Source organism: Lepidochelys kempii, chromosome 3, assembly GCF_965140285.1.
Source record: "Lepidochelys kempii isolate rLepKem1 chromosome 3, rLepKem1.hap1, whole genome shotgun sequence".
NCBI lineage: Eukaryota > Metazoa > Chordata > Testudines > Cheloniidae > Lepidochelys > Lepidochelys kempii.
Genome location: NC_136382.1, coordinates 164788209 through 164808800, shown reverse-complemented (window position 1 = coordinate 164808800; position 20592 = coordinate 164788209). Strand labels below are relative to the sequence as shown.

The 20592-nt window shown below is 36.2% G+C and overlaps 1 protein-coding gene across 14 annotated transcripts in view; it reads right to left on the bottom strand.

Moving 5' to 3' along the window:
• The window catches only part of ESRRG (estrogen related receptor gamma), a 486222-nt gene that overhangs the window by 193870 nt on the left and 271760 nt on the right, over positions 1–20592 (bottom strand). Inside the window, exon 1 of one of the 14 annotated variants that reach the window (XM_073338895.2) lies at positions 10888–11116. The exons of 12 other annotated variants lie outside the window; for them this stretch is intronic. In XM_073338895.2, coding sequence (XP_073194996.1) covers positions 10888–10943 — 56 coding nt within the window. In that variant the 5' untranslated portion in view covers positions 10944–11116. Of the gene's footprint in view, positions 1–10883; positions 11117–20592 lie in introns of those variants that run through there. One more of the 14 variants, XM_073338905.2, reaches the window with a different exon arrangement.

Genomic DNA, 20592 nt, shown 5'->3' with positions numbered 1-20592 from the left:
AGTAAGTACTTAAATTATTTTACACCCAAATGGAGCCAGTTGTTTTTAGCTAAAATTTAATAAACCTTAAACCAATGACCTTTCTTTTACTGATAGCTTAGACTTGTGAAAACGGACTTTCCAAAGAAACACACTTTGGCAAGCTAATACCAAACAAAGGGCTATTTAAAGCTGAATGCTTTGTCAATTTATCAGCTTGTGAACATTCCGTTCCTAAATTCCCCACTGCTGCTAAATGTATAGAACAGTGGTGCTTTGGTTAATCGAATACTATTGATTTGAGTGTGTCACAGTGATCTCATTGAGAGTAATCAATAATCATCCCAAATCAATCAATCTGCTCGTGAACTATCATTTATCAAATCTGAATACACCAAAATTATTTGCAGGCATGAAAAAGAGAAAGGAAGCTAGAAATAACAGTAATAGAACTAAAACAAAAATAGAAAACCCAGTGAGGATAATAAGGTAAGATAAACTACCTGTTTGATCTTGTATTTAGCTGTGACACTGTAAGTACTTTTCCCAGGCTGAGGAAGAGCTCTGTGTAGCTTGAAACTTGTCTCTCTTACCAACAGAAGTTTGTCCAATAAAAGATGTTAGTCTGCCTGTCTTGTCTCTCTAATAATGTAAGCAACCATGTTCCCTCCATGCAGTGTCTGTAAGTTGACGATGACTCACATTTTTCCTTGCAAATATGCCAGATTTACCCAGAGTAAATTTTCAGATACATTTTCTCTCTCGGATGTGAAAATACACACCAAGGCAGAGCATCAGTCGGTCACAGTAGTAAATGCTCAGGCATCATTTTATAAAAATAGTATTATGAACTGAATTTCAAATGTGTCTCACTGGTAGCTTCAAAAAGAACAAGACGTATATGTTGGAATACAAAGCAACTTCACCTTTAAGTTTAGCAATGGCATCTAAAAGGACGGGAAAGGATAAAAATACCGAATTTCTCTACAGAATGCATGAAATAGCTGTACCCACTTATCAAAAGAGCTGTTATTGTTGCTGAAGGCTCCTTTCTCAACATATTCACCTGTAATTTAGTCAAGGTAATAAATCCTTCCATTCATTATAGCCCCTCAGACGGACCCTCCTATTTAATTCAAATGGAAAAAGGCACAAAGTGTCTAAAACATTTACTTTTGCTAATGTAGAAGTGTTGGCATTTTACTTCATTCCCGATAAGCCGGTGCCAGTGGAAGTGATTATTCTTTTCTTATTCAAAGCATATCAGCAGTTTGAAAGCACTCTCAATCTTATCAGGAGTATGAACAGCACAGTTACTGAAAACAGTTTGTACTGCTCCTCTCTCTTTCTGCCAGGCTATCAGATAAACCCAGCTAACTAACTGTATTTACACACAATCAAACATAAGCTGTGTCTTCGATGCACTGTAGCCTCCTGATTCTAGCATGCCATAGGTTTTCTGCTTGACATTAGTGTAACAAAAATACCAGCAGTGAGTCTTCCTGACTGACAACAATTTTAAAGAAAAGTATAAAAGCATACAGCTAAAATACAACATAAAAAGGATTGAGGGGAAATAGGAGAAGTTGAAAATGAACGTTTTTGAAGTAATAAACCAGTACAGAGCACCTCCTGCTAAACACCACACGGACATTTAAGTCCAGCAGCTATTTGGGAAACAGCATACAAGTGCTGAGACAAAAATCTATTTGAAAATTTTTTTGGCTTACTAATTATTTACTTGCATTTTATCCTTTTATTTATTTATTCTCTTTCTTTCTTTCTAGTAGCTACCTATAATTGTAGAAAAAACTGCAATGATTTGTGAAGAGGCACTTAAGCACCTTTACCATCTCAGGCTGCAGATGGAAGATTGAAACCAAGACTGACACTCGTGATGATCCAACCTTAGTTTTCCTGTTGAATTTGTTAAAATACTCATAAAATGCAAACTGAAGATTTTTTAAAAAGTATCTCACAGAATATTGATATTTTTACTGGTAAATACACAGTAGATCTTTTATTATAATTTCTGTTTCAGAAAGGGAAATCCTGGTAAGATTTTGTTTGATTGTAAGGCATAGGACCCACATTTTTACAGGGCAAAATTCTCCTCTCACGTACAGTACATCAGTGTAAACTAGAGTATGTCCACTGAGTTCAATGGAGAATTTGGCCCAAGTTACTTTTAAAATGATAGGTACCATGTAGCAATTTAAAAATGAAATGTAAAGGTGGATTTATGTAAGGCATATAAGTATATAGACAGAGAGTTCGTGGAATTTTAGAAGACATTCTAAGTTTGTTTGAACAGTTGATTAATTACAAAATCCTCCCCTATGAAAGAATCTGCTGCTTAAGCTTTTGTCTATGAATGCATCCTCTTCCCACAGCCACCCACTGACTTTTGCTGAATACCTCTGATAAATCAGAAACGGGCAGGCCCATACCACCACCTGAGCCCATCTCGTGCTTCTGTCTGGACTCCTGGAACTGAATGAGCCATCCCCTAGATTTGTAGGAGAACAATGAGATGAATTAAGCCAAGTGTGCAATGCTGTGTAATTCAACCAATTGTTGCTTCTCCATCTGTGACACCACGGCCCCATGATTGATGGGACAGGTGTCATTCATACTAATGTAAACCACTGACAGTGGCAGCTCAGCTCTTAATATGACCCAGCACCAACTGTACACAATCAACTCCTGATAGAAGAATGATGTGGTGCCCATAAGCCTTTATTCAGTTATCAGGAATTCTGGGTTTACCCCTTTATTGCTCATGGGAACAGTTGGTTAAAGACATGGCATTTCATGCCACTTCAAAACATCTGATCTGTCCCAATAAGTTAACGGCTGCTATGAGAACATTGCCAGCAAATTCTTTCACTGCTGCAAAAATGAATATAATTTAGTAGTGGAAATCTTAGATTCATGGCCCATTAAACAACTATAGTTAAAAAATCTTTTGCTATATAATTTTTTTTGAGAATTTCACTAAAAATTGTTTTGACGGCGATTCCCATTTGCTTGCTTTCAGAATTGTAACGAAAATGCCTTGTTTTTAAAATGGCATTTACTTTTTACTTAGCATGTACTTTTACTGGCCACACTTTATTGCAGTAAAGTGATCGAATTGTTTCACTAATCAACGACCACCAGCTTTCCAAAATTAATTCCTCTGACAATTATTTTAGCCATGACACTTGTCAGCCAACTGTACCAGGAACTATTTAAGGAAGAAAACAGCAGCTTTAACATAAAGGACAAGAACACTTATCCTCTCCAAAAAGACTGAACCCTACAGCCAAGTTGAGGAAGATATTACAAAACAGTGAACTGGGGGGAGAGGAAGGAGGGGATTAAATGAAAGCAAATAACTATAAAATATAATGGTTCAGTCCTTTCTGTTGCATTTTCAATATGTGGAGAATTATGACCAAAAAACCTCAGCTGACTAAACTGGGTGGCTCTGCTAGGTTAAGAAGTGTATGATTTCACTATTACTTTAGCTATTGTTTTTCATTTGGTTTTCCAGTTTTACATCTGCTTAAAAAGTTTCAGATGTGAGATATAAAAGTAGTTGTTTTCTCCATTTCTCCAAGAACATTTATGTAAACAAAACCAAAAAATGGGGGGAGGGGGAGAATCTGATGGATAAGGATGGATTTAATAAAACAAGCCACCTCCTCTGCCCCTCCCCACCCAACCCTTCATTGGGAAAGAATGTAACTAGTGCTCAGGGGCAAGTCAGCAGCTTCATTTCATATGGACTTTTTCATTACATTTGTCAGTATGGGTACATCTGCAAGATTTTAATGGGATGAAGTATGATTTTAGGTTGTCCAATTTCTGGCTGTTTTTGGGGGGGGGGGTTTGGACTATGTTCGAAATAAGCATCAGCAAATCATCAACATCTTCTCATTCTAACTAGCTACATCCATCAATCTCTGATCACACCTATTAGAATCTCTTTGTAGCCCACAGTACATCTTGCGACAGCTTGACCAGTTGTTTAAGGAAAGGGTGTGTGATGGAGCAAAGCTAAATCGACACATCTGTGATACTTCTGACACCCCCCAGCATGGCTAATATTAATTTGTTTTCTTTGGCTAGGTAAGTGCTGCCAAAACACATTATATATGGTATGCAGTTCCAATCAAAATGATGAAAAGGAGATGTGCAATTTTGTTTCACTCAAAGCAACATGAAAAGACAGAGGAATAAGAGATGCAAGGGATTATTACAAAGCATAGTCTAGAGACTAAAAGTATTCTGTTTTAAAGTTTGGCTTCAGAATACAACCCTTTATCCAACTACGTCTATCCCACCTATAAAAAAACCTCTGCTGAGATTTTTTTTTTTTTTAAGATTTTTACTTGAAAAAATGAATAGTTTCAGTAAAATACATGACCACATGCCTAAGTAAATGTGCACAGTTCTACGCAAAGATATTATAAGCTGATTCATTAGATTGGGGGAAAGTAATCTCTGTTTAATAATCCCGGGCCATACTAAATTACTGCAGTATATTGATGAACCACTCCACAATTACATGTAGAATGTCCTGTGTTACAGGGTGTGTCATGGAGAAGATACGACGTACATTTTTAATAGTTAAATTTTTTTGTTTTCATATTTGTTTGATACAAATCAGATAGGGTGCATACAAATTACTTTTCAAGGAAATTCTACATAAATGTTGCCCAAATCTAAAATCCTATCTGTCTCAAGATCAGAAATCAAGCAGAAAAATTGTACATTTGTCACATACTGAGTAAAACAGCACCCACCCCCACCTAATTCTAAAAGTTTCATTAGTAAATGATCTGTACAGGACACCAGCAGCAGAGATTTACATACCAAAGATGTAGGAAAAAATTGAAACAAAAAGTTCAATTGTACTTCCATCTGAAAGGAAATGCTCAAAAAATGCTGCACCAGATGAAATAAAGTTCAGCTTCATAATACAGAAAGATAATTAAAAGAACTTATTGGGAAAGGTAAGACTCCCAGTAACACTAACCTACTCAATAGAGCAATGGGGAGGAAAGATACACTTGGTTGTTACAAAGGAAGCAAAAACAGAATAATGTAATGATATTCCATGATTACATAAACAAATAAGGCTAAGAGGTTTAAATCTTTCAGAATGCGACAAAAATATGAGTCGTTTTAAGGAGCACACATCATCAAAAGGCAGTGGTTTATATCTATTGCATCTGAATTATTCTGCAGAGTACTACAGAAATGGAAAAATACTATCCCTGTAAGAAATAAAGGGAGAGCACACATGATCCCGCAAAAGCACAATTCAGTTTGAAAACAATGTTTTGCATTAATGTATCATTATACTTTTACCTTTTGCCAAGAGCAATTTAAAACATTTACCAAAGGATGATTTTTTTTATATTTTTTATTACTTTTTGGGGGGTGAGGTGGAGTTGAAGGAAATTAAAATTGAATCTATATTTTATATAGGTTTCTAAAGGCATCAGGCTTTACATTAAAAAGGATATGTACTTTTTTCTATAAAAAGAATTATATTTTAATAAAAACAATACCACGTCAGAGGAAGTGTGCTTTTACAGTGATTTTTTTGATAAAAATTACAGGAATGCCCCTAAATATTATTACTTATGTAAATTATTAGGAAGTTCAAATTATTTATATAAAAGGGTGGCATATTCAATAGAAACAATATTAATGCAAAAATTAGAATTGTTGGAATCTACGAAGAATCTGACAAATAAAATCGGAAGCAAGAACTTCAATATTTACATTGTTATATATTCAGCTAACTCCCTCTTCTAGGATAAGCAAAACCAATAGATCAGGCAAAAAATTCTTGGAAAGGTAACTGAATGCAGAAAAGTTGAGAGTGATCTTTGTGTGTGTACTATATATACACATACTACATACAATGTATGACTGTAGCATGCACACATATGTGACACAATCTGTTGTATGTAGACTGATAATTGATTTATACATATAAATAAATGTATATCTGCGTGTGATTACATCAGTCATGTCTAAAAGTAAAAGAAGATGTACGAAATGTAAAAGAACATGTAATAAGTGGAATGTCAAGCTGCAGAGACTGTTGGTGTCATCCCTGCATTATCAAACATACACATGAGTATGACTGGAGACAGAGAGGCTAAATATTTCACTGTCAGAGCATGTCGAGAAGTGCAATTCATTTTTCTCTCATGTGCTTTAGGACAATGACAATTTAATACAAGACTAGTGGATGTAAAAGAGATAAAAACTGAACAAACTGGCCCAGCATAATCACAGATTTCCTCTAGAGAGCTTGCTAGCATGAGGCTCATATGCACTTGTAACATATCAACGTTTTATTGTTTCTTTCCTCCATGAATCTGCTATGAAGCAAGAATTCATAGCAATGCTTATCTCATGACAGAGATTACTTTCAACTTCAGTAGGGACATTGACCAAGAGCTCTGTCCAAATGTATTATCTCTATCCTAAGCATTATAATGACTGATATAATATTAGCAAAACTTACTAATAATTGGGGCCATTTGTTTGAAGGGTCTATCAGATGTGTTAATAAGTTCATTCTTACTTATACTTGCAATGTGGTGAAAACAGCACTCCAGATGTCAAGGGTCACTGTCCTTTAGAAATATTCACTAAAATAACTTTATCATATTTAATCACACTGTTGAAAAATATTAGGATTTAATATCATATTTTCACTGTATAATCTGTGATATGTGCTGTACAATATTAGCTTATATAGCTTTAAGAAATGTGGGCATACTATAGCTGCTATATACTCTCCACAAAGTATGCTTTGAGTATTGTTAAATATAATCATAGACAAGTTACCTTCTGTATTTGATGAATAGCACCATGTATTTGAAATTAATTGCAAAAGTAGGGCTTGGCTAATGAGGCAGTCCTTATCTTTTCTCAGCAGTGCAAGCACAAGTATTTTTCTGCTGGCTCAATATTTTCTTTTAAATGCCCAAAGTGCTATTAGCTAAGTTGAAATCTGATTAAAACAACAAAACCAACACCCGAACTGTCACAACGGTCCAGCGCGGCTCCAGGAAGTGAAGGCTAAGACTAGTCCTATTCCATGTATTTTGCATGTGTTTTTGAAAATAATAATTAAATAAATAATTCCTATCGCTTCTCTCTATTGCTTCCATTCCCATTAGCATCTCTGAAAACACTTTTCCAAGAGTGGAAGTATTCCTTAGTGTAGAATTATAGGTACAGTGCTTTCTATACATCTAGGCTTTAGTGAACTAAATCTATAAAAGGTCTTAAAACATAGGGCTCTTCAAAAAAAGGACAGCATGCCATGAAAAAGAAAAAAAACAGTGGAGAAAATTATCAGCCATTCAAGAGAATTAATGGATATCCACAAGGGCTTTGCTAATAACATGGGTTAATTACCACTGCAACGCACCAGGATCAGTAAATAAAAGAGCACAACCATAAACACATTAAAATGAGCAACCATCACTAAAAGAGGGGCCAGCCCCAGTAAATGGAAAGCTGTCAAAGAGCCATTTCAGAACAAGCCCTCTACACTTTCCGCAGGATTTGAAAACTTGCCAAAGAAGTCTATGAAACACAAAAAACAAAACTTAAAAGCAAAAACAAAAAAGGAAACATGGAAGAAGGCCCATTTGCTGTCCAAGGAGAGAACACAAAAGGAATCTATTCATTCAGACACACTTTTGGGCTTACTTCATACCAGAAAGCTTGGTTCTACATTGTGTACTTGGTATGGCAGCTGAAACCCTATAGTTTTTGGAGTTGAACGCTGTTTGCTTTATTTTTTAAAAAGGTTAAGATAACTAAGGCCTTTAATATGTGAGGTTAAAAACCTCCACCTGGAAGAAAGTAACTATAGAGTGAAGTCGGTTGTTATTTCCCACCAATTGATGAAGAAATGTTCTATAGTCCACCCTTCCCCCACCTTCACAAATCGCAGGTATTTCCAGATCAAATTCTTTGGAAATAAGAGCTATTTCAAAATATTTTGATGGGGGAAGAATGAAACTAAGACAAACTCTCTCTCAGATATAGATATAGATACACACACACACACACACACACACATGTATTATATAAGTAAACACACAAACCATTCCCAGATTGAAACATGATACTTTTTATTAAAATAATATGAAATATATACACTGGCTATTATCGTATTAAAGTTTTTTTTTTTACACTGTATGTGACTCCAGACTAGATCCACTTTCATTATCTAAATTACACCTCTCTTACTGCTCATAAGTGTGCATTTTATTTCTCAGACTGTAGAATCAAATAAAAATCCATGCAACATTGTAACAGCCACATTTCTTTCTTTTTAATTAAATTATTTTGCATATTTTTGAATGGGGGAAGTAGGGAAGGGGTCGAGGGGTTCAAATTCATGACAGATAGAGTGAACCACAAAGGGCAAATGTACACAGTGCCCAGAAGCTATCTGGAGTCACAAATCTATTCAGTTTTCTATGTTTGGCACTCAGAGATCATGTTTAAATTTACTAAACTAGTTCCTCCCCCTCCTCCCCTTCTTTGCAGTGTTTCAATTGCCTTTCCTTCTTCCAACAGCTGTGACAACTGTTAAAACAGTCAGTAAAATTAAGTCCGCTCTATAATCCTGTAGTCAATGTTACATTTTAATCAGAGGTTGTAGGACATTTCATGTTATGAGCACAATGATTCATTTAGAATGATTAAACTGACACATATGTCAAAATGAGCAGATATATTTATTGCCTCTGTTAGGTTATTAACTATTATTATTAATTATTAGTATTATTATTACTGCTGAAAAGCAAAATCCAAGGTTGCAGATGGCTTTAAGTTATTGCATTCTTTAACATGCTCTGCCTTAAAATCAAAGCATACCTAGTGATGGTCAGACAGATGTCTGTGCACTCCCAAAATGTTTTGTCAATTTTTAGCATGGATCCTCCGCTACACAATAATTACTGTAGAAATTGTCCACTTGTAGAAATGTTTATTTCATCTGTATAGCTCTCTCTCTGGTTTCCTGTGCATGTGCATATGACAGCATACAGTCAAAATATAACTACTATGAATATTGATAGTTCTGGGGTTTATTAATTGAGACAGAGACAGATGTGTTTCTGAGCATTAGATATTTCTGTCTGTCCATTCAACCACACACCCATCATACCCTACATCCGGAAAGTAAATTGGATTGTTTTAAGAAGACTTTTAGTTGAGCCAAAGGGGAGTGGGGGGGGGGGGGAAGAATTAGTTTAAATCTTGCAGCAGAGCCAAAAAGACATGTGCCCTGATTTCATTTAAATGCATCTACTTTAAGAAGCTTATCTAAACTAATCATTCAAATTAGCTGTAAGAAGGTAAATTCAGGAAAGCTCCTTTAAAAAAGAACTTCTTCCTATCTTTAATTTTTTTTAAATTATTTTCTACAGAAAATTTAAAACATTAAGTGAAAGCTATGGCCATTGCATTCTTACACTATACAGCAGCTCACTGAGCACTGACCTATAAATCATATCTTAGTGGGCATCCTACCTTTATTTATTCTCATTTATTTACCTCTGCAGTTTTATAGGGGGTTCTTCCCTCTCTCACCTCGAACTGTTTTCCCATTGGCAAGTCTATTTACTGCTGTACTCTTTAGTTCCTATGTTATATCACCAACATACAGCCACTGTAAGTCACTTGCCATCTCTGGCTTAATTACAAATAGCAATGCAATATGCAGACACTAAGGACAGCTAGTGGGCATCTACCTATAATACATTGTCACCTCTCTATACAGCCTTGCTACACAGTATATCTAGGGCTATATTTACTATTAGCATTTTTTCTTCAGTATTACAACACTCATTGCTAGCATAATATGAAGGCACAGCAAAATAACTAGCTCGACATAAAGAAAAATGAATCAACGACAGGTCCCATGATATACTAATATTTAATCCTCAGTATACATTGCAATCAAGTTTATAAGCTACTCATCAGCAATAGAATGCCAGATTTTGTTTGGGTTTTCTGCTTTTTATCTCAGAGAGTCCAAGTATGTATACCTGCATGTATACAAAACTAGGTAGTTAATAGGTACAGATGAAACAACTATATATTATATATAAAATACATTAAAAAGTAATTTATTGTCTTTTGGAGGAAAAAAACCAACAAAATAAAACAAAACAGACTAGCTGGAACAAATGTACTTCATTCCACCAGTTCTCTATTAAAGTACAAAACATTAAAAACCAGTTTGGTTCTTTTCTTCCCCAGTATTTTCTTCTCCTTTATTAAAAGGCACATAATTCCCTTGTTACTAAATACACTGATTTGTCAGTGAAGTGCTGGTTGAACAGTATTTTAGACCTGAACTGCGGAAGGCTAGTTGTGAATATTCATCCTTAAAGAGGTATTAGCAGTTCTGTTATTTTCCCTCTAACTCTGCATAGACAGAAATGACAGGGAGACCAAAATATCTGTCTTACTGAAAATACATGAGAGGCACTAATACAAATCATTTTTCGTAATATATTATTTTTAAACCTTTTTTCTCTGGGAAAAATGTGTCCTATTCCAAGACATATTTTAACAATTCACTAAGCATTTGTGCCAAGTGCCTATTATTAGTACCTGAATAAGAAGTGACTGTCACACAGCTGTTTTACTGACAGTCACAGGGCTTTGACTCAAAGGTAACATTGTAGTCGGAGAACAATTCTCCACTTACTGAATTAGCAGATCACCCTCAGCACAAAAAAGACAAGACAGACACAAACGACCATTCATGCACACAGAAGCCACAGAGCACTACCTGAATCAATGTTTACATTTTTTCATTTAAAAAAAAGAACAAAAAAAGAAAGGAAGAAAGGTACCTACTCTTCTTCGTAGTGAAGGGAAAAAGATTCAGGAAGGCAAAGTTCTACCGAATCCATGTGCGCTCGGCAACCATTATTTGTGCACCCCAGCAATAAATCAAAGTTTCCTTGACAGAGCACAGTGCAATTAACACAAATGTTCTCCTGGTGACAAGCCTATAGGCACAGCCAGTTGGGACCAAAAGCTCTCACACTCTCCTAATCAAGGACTTAAAGCCCCGATTGGAGCTTATTAATATGAAGTAGGGCTTTACATATGCAGTCCCACTGGCCCAGACAGATACTGGATTGGTAGCACATTAGCCAATCAGACGTGAGGAGAACAGAGGCTGCACAGATTGAGAAGAGCCAGGCAGGTAGACAGGGGTGGAGAAACTGAAAGAGACTGAAAACTGAGAGTAGGGAGTTAATAAAAAGAAATTTAAATGCTACCAATATTTTCTAAGGGGCTACAAAGAAAAACTAATTAGCATAACTCTCTAGGCACTAGATGTTTTCTGTAACTTAAAACACTGTTAACCAGGTACCTTGAATGGAAGAAATACATGCAGATTCTCAGTTAATGTTGTGAAGAATTCATCATAAGGTAGAGAACTAAGTTTGTGCTGCCATTGTCTGTTTATTCCACTGTTGTTGTTGGGGGAGGAGGGGATTGCTGGGGTGGGGGGAGAGGGTTTAAGTGCTTTTGCTTTTTTTTCCATGCATAAATGATTTTTTTATCTTCTAATTTTTCTGGTACATACTGAACACCTAACCTCAAAATTAATTGTTCTAAAGATTCTGGGTACTTGAACTTTTAACTGTAAGTTTGCATTGTCAATTTTTTAAATATATATTTAGAACTGAAAATCTCATTCAGTACAGACTTGACAGAAAAACTACACTTTAAAAATGAATCTGTTTTAACAGCACAGGTGCACACATTGAGAGCACACACGTGTACATATACCTATAGTATAAGTATATTAATATGGGCATATTTAACACAGCTACAAATGCAAAACATTTAGATGTTGTTCATAAACAGAAGGAAAAGCTCCTGCACTGATCAATTTCTTCTGTAACTGTGCAGGGATTATAATGGACTAAACTCAGCCTGTTTCATTTTACTAAGATCAGATCAGACTGCATTCTGGTGGGTCTGCATACCCCTGCAGGTTTTTTTTAAATTTATTTTTAAAGCAAATTTTACCAAACTGGAAGGAAAGTAAATATGTCAAACTCATTACTTGTATATATGCCATTGCCTACATAATCATCTTTGAACCCAGTTGCTCCAAACTATTTGCTTTTATAAGTCATAGTCATCCACCTCATAAAGAAAACTCATTGAATAAACCAACGTTAAGCAAGTGATCATACACAAAATCAGACACCGTTTACACTGAAAATACAATTTTTAAAAGGAGCAGCTGAAAAATGGGGGTATGATAAATTTTCCTCAAAAGCTACTGTTTATTATTAACATTACAGCTAAAATATACGTAGTTTTTGGTTTCAGAGAAAGGGTTTTTTTCTACCAACCTGCAGTGGAAATAAATACCAGCTATTTATGACAAGGAGATAACTGCTACCTTCTTAAGAGTGGAGGACCCCCAATTTTTTATAATTCAGCTCTAGTGTGCACAAATCTTTTGTGACTGGAGTCCTACATGATGCAAATGACATAATCTTTAAGATCAAAACAAACCAATGCACACCCTCAGAATGCATTCACAAATGGGAACACAAATGTCCTCTTCAAATCTATTACACAGGTTTCGGGGGAAATAAACCCCAGAAATGAAGTCCAAAAAATATAAATGCAATAGACATGTTTGAAGCTCTTTGTGACAGAGAGTGATTTCCAGTGTAATGTATTTAACCAGATGTAAAGGATGGACCTGCTCCTTACATATGCGGCATAAAACACATGCAAGTTTAAGGATCAGACTTCACACAGCAAAACTATGGCTCTCACTACTGTATAAAAGCAGTAGTAAAAGCTTAATTACCAGTAGCATTATGCTGTCTATATTGTTAAATGTGAACTCTGTAATTAAGATGTAAATTTGGTTGTGAGCAGTGAATTAAAAGAGGTCTGAAACATAGAGTAAAGCCCAAGCATTCTGCAGACACACCATACAGACAAAAAAAAATTAGTTTTTAATCAAATGTTGAAACAAGGAATTTCATCATTTTACAGCATTAAAACTCCTTATTAAAAAAGCACTTTGATAAAAGAAATGCTGTGGATGTGGGAACCAAATCAGCACTTGAAAATTAAATATTTATTCTATGCTATAGGAATCTTGATTTCCATATAAATCCAAAGTCCAAATCCCACTAACTGGTTTATTCATGCACATCAACAACAACAGATAAACCAATAAATGTCTTTAGTTTAAATGTATAACTTTAAATATACATATACACTCACTATAAAGAAGCTATTTTCTAACTATACCGGCATTTGGGTTTGAAATTCCTTCAGACCCTGTACCTGTGTGTGTTTTATTATTAAAAAATAATCCATGAAGGATCTATATATATGAGTAATTTGATACAAGTCATTTTTAAAGTATCATCATTTTTCCAGGAACATATATCATTTGAAATATGATCATTAAGCCATCTTAAACCTTATCAGACCAAAATTTACCTCATGTTTACTTTTGTTCATTATCTTTTAGACTGTATATTTATACTCAGCAGCTGAAAATCTGACAGTCTATTGCCTTCTCTTGTGGTCTGTCTTCCATCCTTTTCATGTCCATATAGTTTCCACTACCCCTTTGCTTTCCCTCCCTATCCAATCTTTCTCTCCCCCTATTAACCATCACTACCTTTCCACCAACCATCTTTCATCCAGGCAAGCAGCTGCCTTCACTGCCGTGCTGCTCCTTAGATGACCAGAAACACAGTGCTGTACTTTACGTGTTGATAAACAAAGCAGTTGGCTTCCTCCCCTGGGACTGAAAATGCCACCTCCACCAGGCCAGGGTCTGGAATTCCAACTACATTCTTGAACTTCGGTTTTCCCAGTTACCGTTCAGCTAAAAAAAAAAAAAAATGGATACTACAGCAGATAACTGGGGCAAGTGTGTAGTTAAGTTTTCTCAGTAAACTTTCTTGCACCACATTTGAAATAAATAAAAAGCACTGGGGGGGGGGGGAGAAATACAATCAAGGCAGACACTGGTTTACAGAATTTCAGCAGAGGATATGGATTAAGAACACAGACGCATATACACACACGCGCGTCTGAACTAATTTATCAAAATCTACAGTGCAAAATCTTACCACAAGGAGTATACAAAACACAGCAGAAATGGAATCAAAGAGAAAGAAGGGGGAGGGGGAGAAACTGTCATGAGTGCCTGCACCAGTCAATGAGAATTACTGTGCAGTGTCTGCATCTCCACATCTCTCTGCGCGTATAATTATCCCTATGTACAGAACAGTACATCTTTAAGCATCTTCACACTTAAATGCAATCGACATTTCAAGGCATCCAAGCAGCCAGATTCCTTAACCACAGCTACCTTGAGGCAACCCGAAGAAGTAAAGATTCAGTGGCACTTTACAGAACCAGCACAGCACGTCGTGCCAAGTGCATTATATGTACTTAAAAGGGCATTGAGGAAAAGACAGTTGGGAAGGGACAAAAACCATCAAAAACTCAAGCACCTGCTCTGAGATTATTTATTTTAAAACAAATACTCTTTCTGAACCTATGACAGTGAAGAAGGATGTTCCCCACCTCAGCAGGATCTAGATATGGGCTATCATATTTTCAATAAAGTTTGAATTAAATGTTGAAATATCACCGGTTGTTTGAAATAACCTATGAGAGGACCAAATTAGTGTTTATTTACGATTCCCTCTTTGCCACTCTGCAAAGTAACTGGGCGAGCTAGTGTTAAATAAAAACAAATTTGTGTTATGCTACTGAATGCTCAGCATTAAAACCGCTCTGCTGCTGTCTTATTGCTCCTTAGACACATAATTGGTTTGGACACACGGATTTGATTTTGGAGTTTTGCCTTTTGTGCTCTTTATTAGAAGGTACGCACTGCATCTCTGGACACACTGTTAATGTTGAAAAAAATCCTTTGAGCTAAAAAAAGTTGCTAACTTTGTTCACGTTTGTATATAGTTGGGCAAAGGGTAGCAGGTAATTACTTAGAACCATCTGCTACTTCAATCTGTATTTAGCATTAATCACTCCTTGCTTTGATCTTAGACAAAAAAAACCCAACACTATCTCAAAATGTGCTTTAGAACTTCACCATAGACCAGGAATTGTTCTCCTACACATAAAGCTGAGGGTTGGTTGGTTATTTTTTAAACTTTAGCAGATTAAATTTCTTCTCTAAGAAATCACAGCAATCACTTTGCCATATTACCAAAGTACATTCAAGTCACCTGATCTTAATAAAACACTCCATATTTTCTATTTCCTTTATTTTCAAGGAAATGGGCATTGATATTTAAATGACTGCCTTCACAGATATGGAATAGAACCCTTTCATACTGCTGTACGTAAAAGTGCCCACCCATTGCCTGACATCCAAAAAAAGTCTATTCTCATTAGAGACAAATGGAGAATCTGCTCCAATATTGATATTTTTCGATTACACCAAGCTCTTATCCTAGTGTAAGTTTCTTCAGAGAAGAAGTAGTGCGTTATTGTCTCAGGCAGCCAAGGATAAGACGACTGAGGGAATTCAGTTGCTCTGTTTAATTAATACAGGATTATTTCACTTTCATTTTGTGAAGCTAATAATATGACTGGTGGAATGTCAGTAAAAATTAAATCACAAACTAGTGCAGTACCAAAGGGAAAACTTACTTTAGTTATTGAGTATTCCCAGCAGAAATCTTGAAAATCTTATACATATTTACCCTGATAAAATACCACATGTACTTCATGGGATACCGCAAGCTTTCAACAATCCTTATGGCATGTATTTACAGAGCAAGAGTTAACATTTTGAGATTACACGTTAATAAATGAGTTGCAGTTATATTGTTTCCTGAATGTTAAGCACCAAATGCTAAATGCAGAAACACATTCAAGGTCAATGTCCTATTTCAGACCTTTTCAGCAGCTGTGGTATTATGATAATCACACTTAAAATATTCCTATAGAAAAAGTAAATTAGCCCTTTTCACTAGAAAGATGATTATGATAAACAATAAATCTGAAAGAAGACAAATTCATATTTCTTTTTTCCAAAGCAATGAATTGCTGTTCTTTATTGTGATAGTGACATTTCCATGCAGGAATAAAAAAGAAGGGTCCACATTATTCTGCTTTTGAATGACCTTTTATTTTTCAAAGATCTTTTATTTGAGAAAACATTTTTCCACAAAAAATGTTTGTTTGCCATCAGAACAAAAAAACCCATTTAATTCTTAGTCTTTCTTTCCCCTCCACAACGTGCATGAGGTATAGTGTACCACAAAACAAGACGGCAGAGAAGAAAAACTTAACATCAACAGCCATTCCTAAGTGAGATTAGGATTTTAGTTCTGACTAATTGAGGTACAAGATCAGATGGGTCGGCAGCATCTTTTGGTTTTTTTTTTTGTTTGTTTTTGGTTTTTTTGCTGGTCTTCCTACCTGACTGGAAGCTCAAGGAGCTAAAAATAGAAAAGAAGAAGATGGAGTGCAAATATTTCCCCAGTGAAAACACCAATAATCTTTACCGTGAGCTGACATGAATTGCTTGTTACACTGCCCTAGGATATCATGGCTTGAAGCGACAGCACAGACATACACACACAAAAGCCACTAACCATCCTCAAAGCTATTGTAATGTGTGTTTGTGCATGTTGCAGGCGCCCCTATGAAATCTGACTACTAGCCGATACACCTGCCATACAAAACACATTATCTGCAGTTTGGTTTTTTTCCTGACTATCCCAGCCCGTCTTCCATCACTCTTCTGTCTCTTTCTCCCCCTACTCCCCCTCCACTCCCTTTGCTGTGGCATTTTTATTATTAATGTTATTGCTGTTATTACTGTCCAAGCATAAGCTGATCCACAGGGGAGCCTGTGTGATTTAACCCCTCAAGCTCTAAATTCCTTCACATGTGCCAAAGACACAGGTTTGTTGTTGCCTCCAGCAATATCCCAGGAAGACGAGTGATGGCGGTGTCATATCATCACACAGCGACTTAATCTATTGCGACACCCAGGGAACGGGCAACTGAAGAGATGTACAGAACATGCTCTCTGACTGCATACAAAAATGTTATCCCCCTTCCCAATAAACCCAAGTCACATGGAACAAAGTGAAACAAATTTCACCGTCCTACCACTCTCAGTTTCTATCACTCACTGTATATTATCCAGTCCTCCCACAACGGTAGTGGTCCTACTGTACATCTTATATCTATGCAGCACTTTTACTACATTCATGTTCTCTCTCCTTTGTTCTTCCCATGTTCCCTGATTAACAAACAGCCAGATCATGTTGAACTGCCAAGTAACATAGCCTCAGAAATCTTATGTCCGTACACTAGATGACTGAACCATCACTTACACCAAGGTTATCTCTGCGTGCTCTCTCCTGACATCAAATGCACGTTTCTAAAACATTAGTTTAAATAGCTTGCACTTTTTAAGGGTGCACAGAACACTATACTAAACTTTCAACCTTCAGCCACAGTAAATATTGACAAGAACCTACCATGAATACTGAAAAATGGGAGACTGCCCTCCCACCCCAGGGACTGTCCACATCGGCATTGTGCTTTTGTTATCAGTTACTATTATTAAGAAAGAATGCAAATTTCACATGGAAGTATGTCACTAATTTGGAAGTTAGGCGATATTCTCCATCTTAACTCTGATGTTCAGTTGGGATGGAAGAATTTGGGGTGAGTTTAACCAGTTTTGGAATACTTCTTGAGTTAGAAAGCTAAACAAATCAAAGAGAATTTTCACTGGTATTGGGGGTGGGGTGGGGAAATATTAGATTATTTTTCCCTTCTCTAAATTGGAATCCTAAATATTAAAATGACAAGATTTAATAAAGCATGAAGTTCCCTTATTAATGCCTGACCCAGCAAAGCTTTAAGTTATGCGCCTAGTTCTTATTTACTTGAACCCTCGTATTGATTTTAGTGGGACTACTTGACCGTGAAATGCTTTGCAGCACCGACTGGGCCCTTAACATCTGAAATGTAAAACACTGACATTTTCCAGACTGCCAGCCAAATGAATTCTGAGAATACACAGGTACATATATACACAAAGTCTCTATAGGGTTAAACAACATCTTGTGCCTTTCCCCATGAATGTAATACAAAGAAACTTTTTTTTTTAAGTGAGTTACGAACATGGAAGTTCCAGATGGGGAATTGGTTTGAGTAGTTCTAAAGAAAATCGTGTTTCACCACTGATTACACTTACACCAAGTCTTGAAGCCCAGCCCACCTGAACATTGGAACTCGGATGAGGTTAAAGAAAGTCCTGAGAGAATACATTTGAGCTCAGGTGAGATGCCATTCTCCACACCCAAAAGAATTTGCCACATACTCGTGGCTGAAAAGTGCACGATAACTCATTCAAAAATGTTCCAGGTAGCACTATGCACTAATGCAGTGCAACATTTCTGCAGTCACTAATGTGCTTATACAATATCATTTCATTTGACCACTTTAACACTTTTTGACTACAATGTATTAGAATCATTTGTTAAATACAGTGGGTCTTGCCTTTATTTGTTGCGGCTAATGCAATGAAAACATTCACATTTTTTGTACCCGTATTAGCAAAGAAGATTCAGTGAGACAATATAGTCCTAATGTGATATTTTTATGGCTGGAGCTTTCCATTATTGCCTGCATTCCTGTCCCACTATCAGCCTCATTTCTATTGATCAGCAGTTAGTCCTATTCAATTATTCAATCTCAATCAATAAATTTAAGTTCTATGAGATGTAAACATTATGCTTACCATCATCCAACTTAATTCATGTGCCTGCAAATTTGGACAGATTTCCAGGTTTCCTTCTTTATAAATAAGCAAAACTAGGTTTCCGAAGCTAGCCTTTACTTCTCACTAGTTCTATCACCTTTTTTAGCCTTTGCATTTCCCAGGGATTTGGTTGAACTCTGCTACATTGACAGAATTGATATTTCGTGCCTGAACAGAAAAAACAATGAATTATTTTTAGTAAATACTAGAATAGTAAATAAGCAATTAAAGTGATAGTGCCACATTTTTAATGGAGGCCCAATGAGTGCCCACCTGCAAAATGAATGTATATATGTTGCTACTGGAAAATGCCATATATGCACTTACAAATCAGTGCCCATCTATTGCGCTTAACATTGAAAATTGGGTCCTATCAATTATATTGCATGCATGGGTATATACACATTATATACTCAAACCTACCATCTCCAAATGGTCATCCAAGTTTTGTGTGCACAAAAAGGTAAACGTGAACAAATGTGGAAGCAAGACATGGGACACAGAAAATTAAAGGTTCAACTTCTGATGCTAGCTTGGGGCCACTTTATTAACTTTGCCACAAAGTCCAGCTTTCTCCACCTAGAACATCCAAGCCAACTGACCTCAAAATCATGTCAACATACATGTGTTCAATATACAATACATCTTTTCCTCTTAGAACCTGAGCTTTTAGGCCTTTCTCAGCCAAAACTCACATTGGCTTCCCTGGTATTTTTGCCTGAGTAAAGCCTTCAGGAACAAACCTCTAAGTTACAGTTTTGAGGTTACAGACCTCTACTGTTTTGCAGGATATAGTCCCTAGATAGAGAATGTATCGGATATTACACTGGTAACAAATAAATTTCATCACAATCTTCAATTATACAGACAACCCAGTCAAAGACAGAAGTAATGACTCTTCCCTGAGTTCAAATAATGCTGTCCTGTGAAATACTGAGTTTCTTCTAACGTGCTGGGCTCCTTAACTCCCATTGCTGTCAATGGCTCAAAAAGATGGCTCAGCACCTCATATATGTAGTCCCATCTTGGGTGACCAGATGTCCTGATTTTATAGTCAGAGTCCCGATATTAAGCACTTTGTCTTATATAGGTGCCTAATACCCCTCCACCCCCATCCCGATTTTTCACACTTGCTATCTGGTCACCCTAGCCACAACTATCTTTGGTTCATTAGCATGGGAATGATGGTAAGGAGGTGCTATTGTAGGAAAATCTGAAGCAGCTGGCATGTGAAGCTATTAGGACACCATTGTTTACAGGTATGCAAGCATCTCTTCAGTACTGTCGCAGGTAAGAGTGAAATGCATAAACATCTTTTAGAAACAAAACATAATTAGAATTAAATCACAACTTTTCTCATATTGAACTCCTTGCTCTCACATCAGATTATCAAGCCTTTGAGGCATAAACAAACTCTTTTCGCATCGTTACGAGCAATATTTATATGCTTTTGTACCGTTTGTACTTGATACATGTATGTTCAAAATGCTATCAGTTTGTATTCAATATTACAAAGCAGCAAAATGAGAATCATTTCTCTTTCAATATATTTTCTAAATAAATCCTCTAAAACCTGATTTAGATCCTTGGATCATGCTTTGGAACAAGGAACTGTGTTAAGAGTGTCTGAATAAAGTAAAGCATATAAGCAAGTCAGAGTTTTATTCTTCACTCATTGAGAAAGCTGAGATTTAAGATGAGGGGGCTCGGCTGCCTTTCTCTTCATATACACT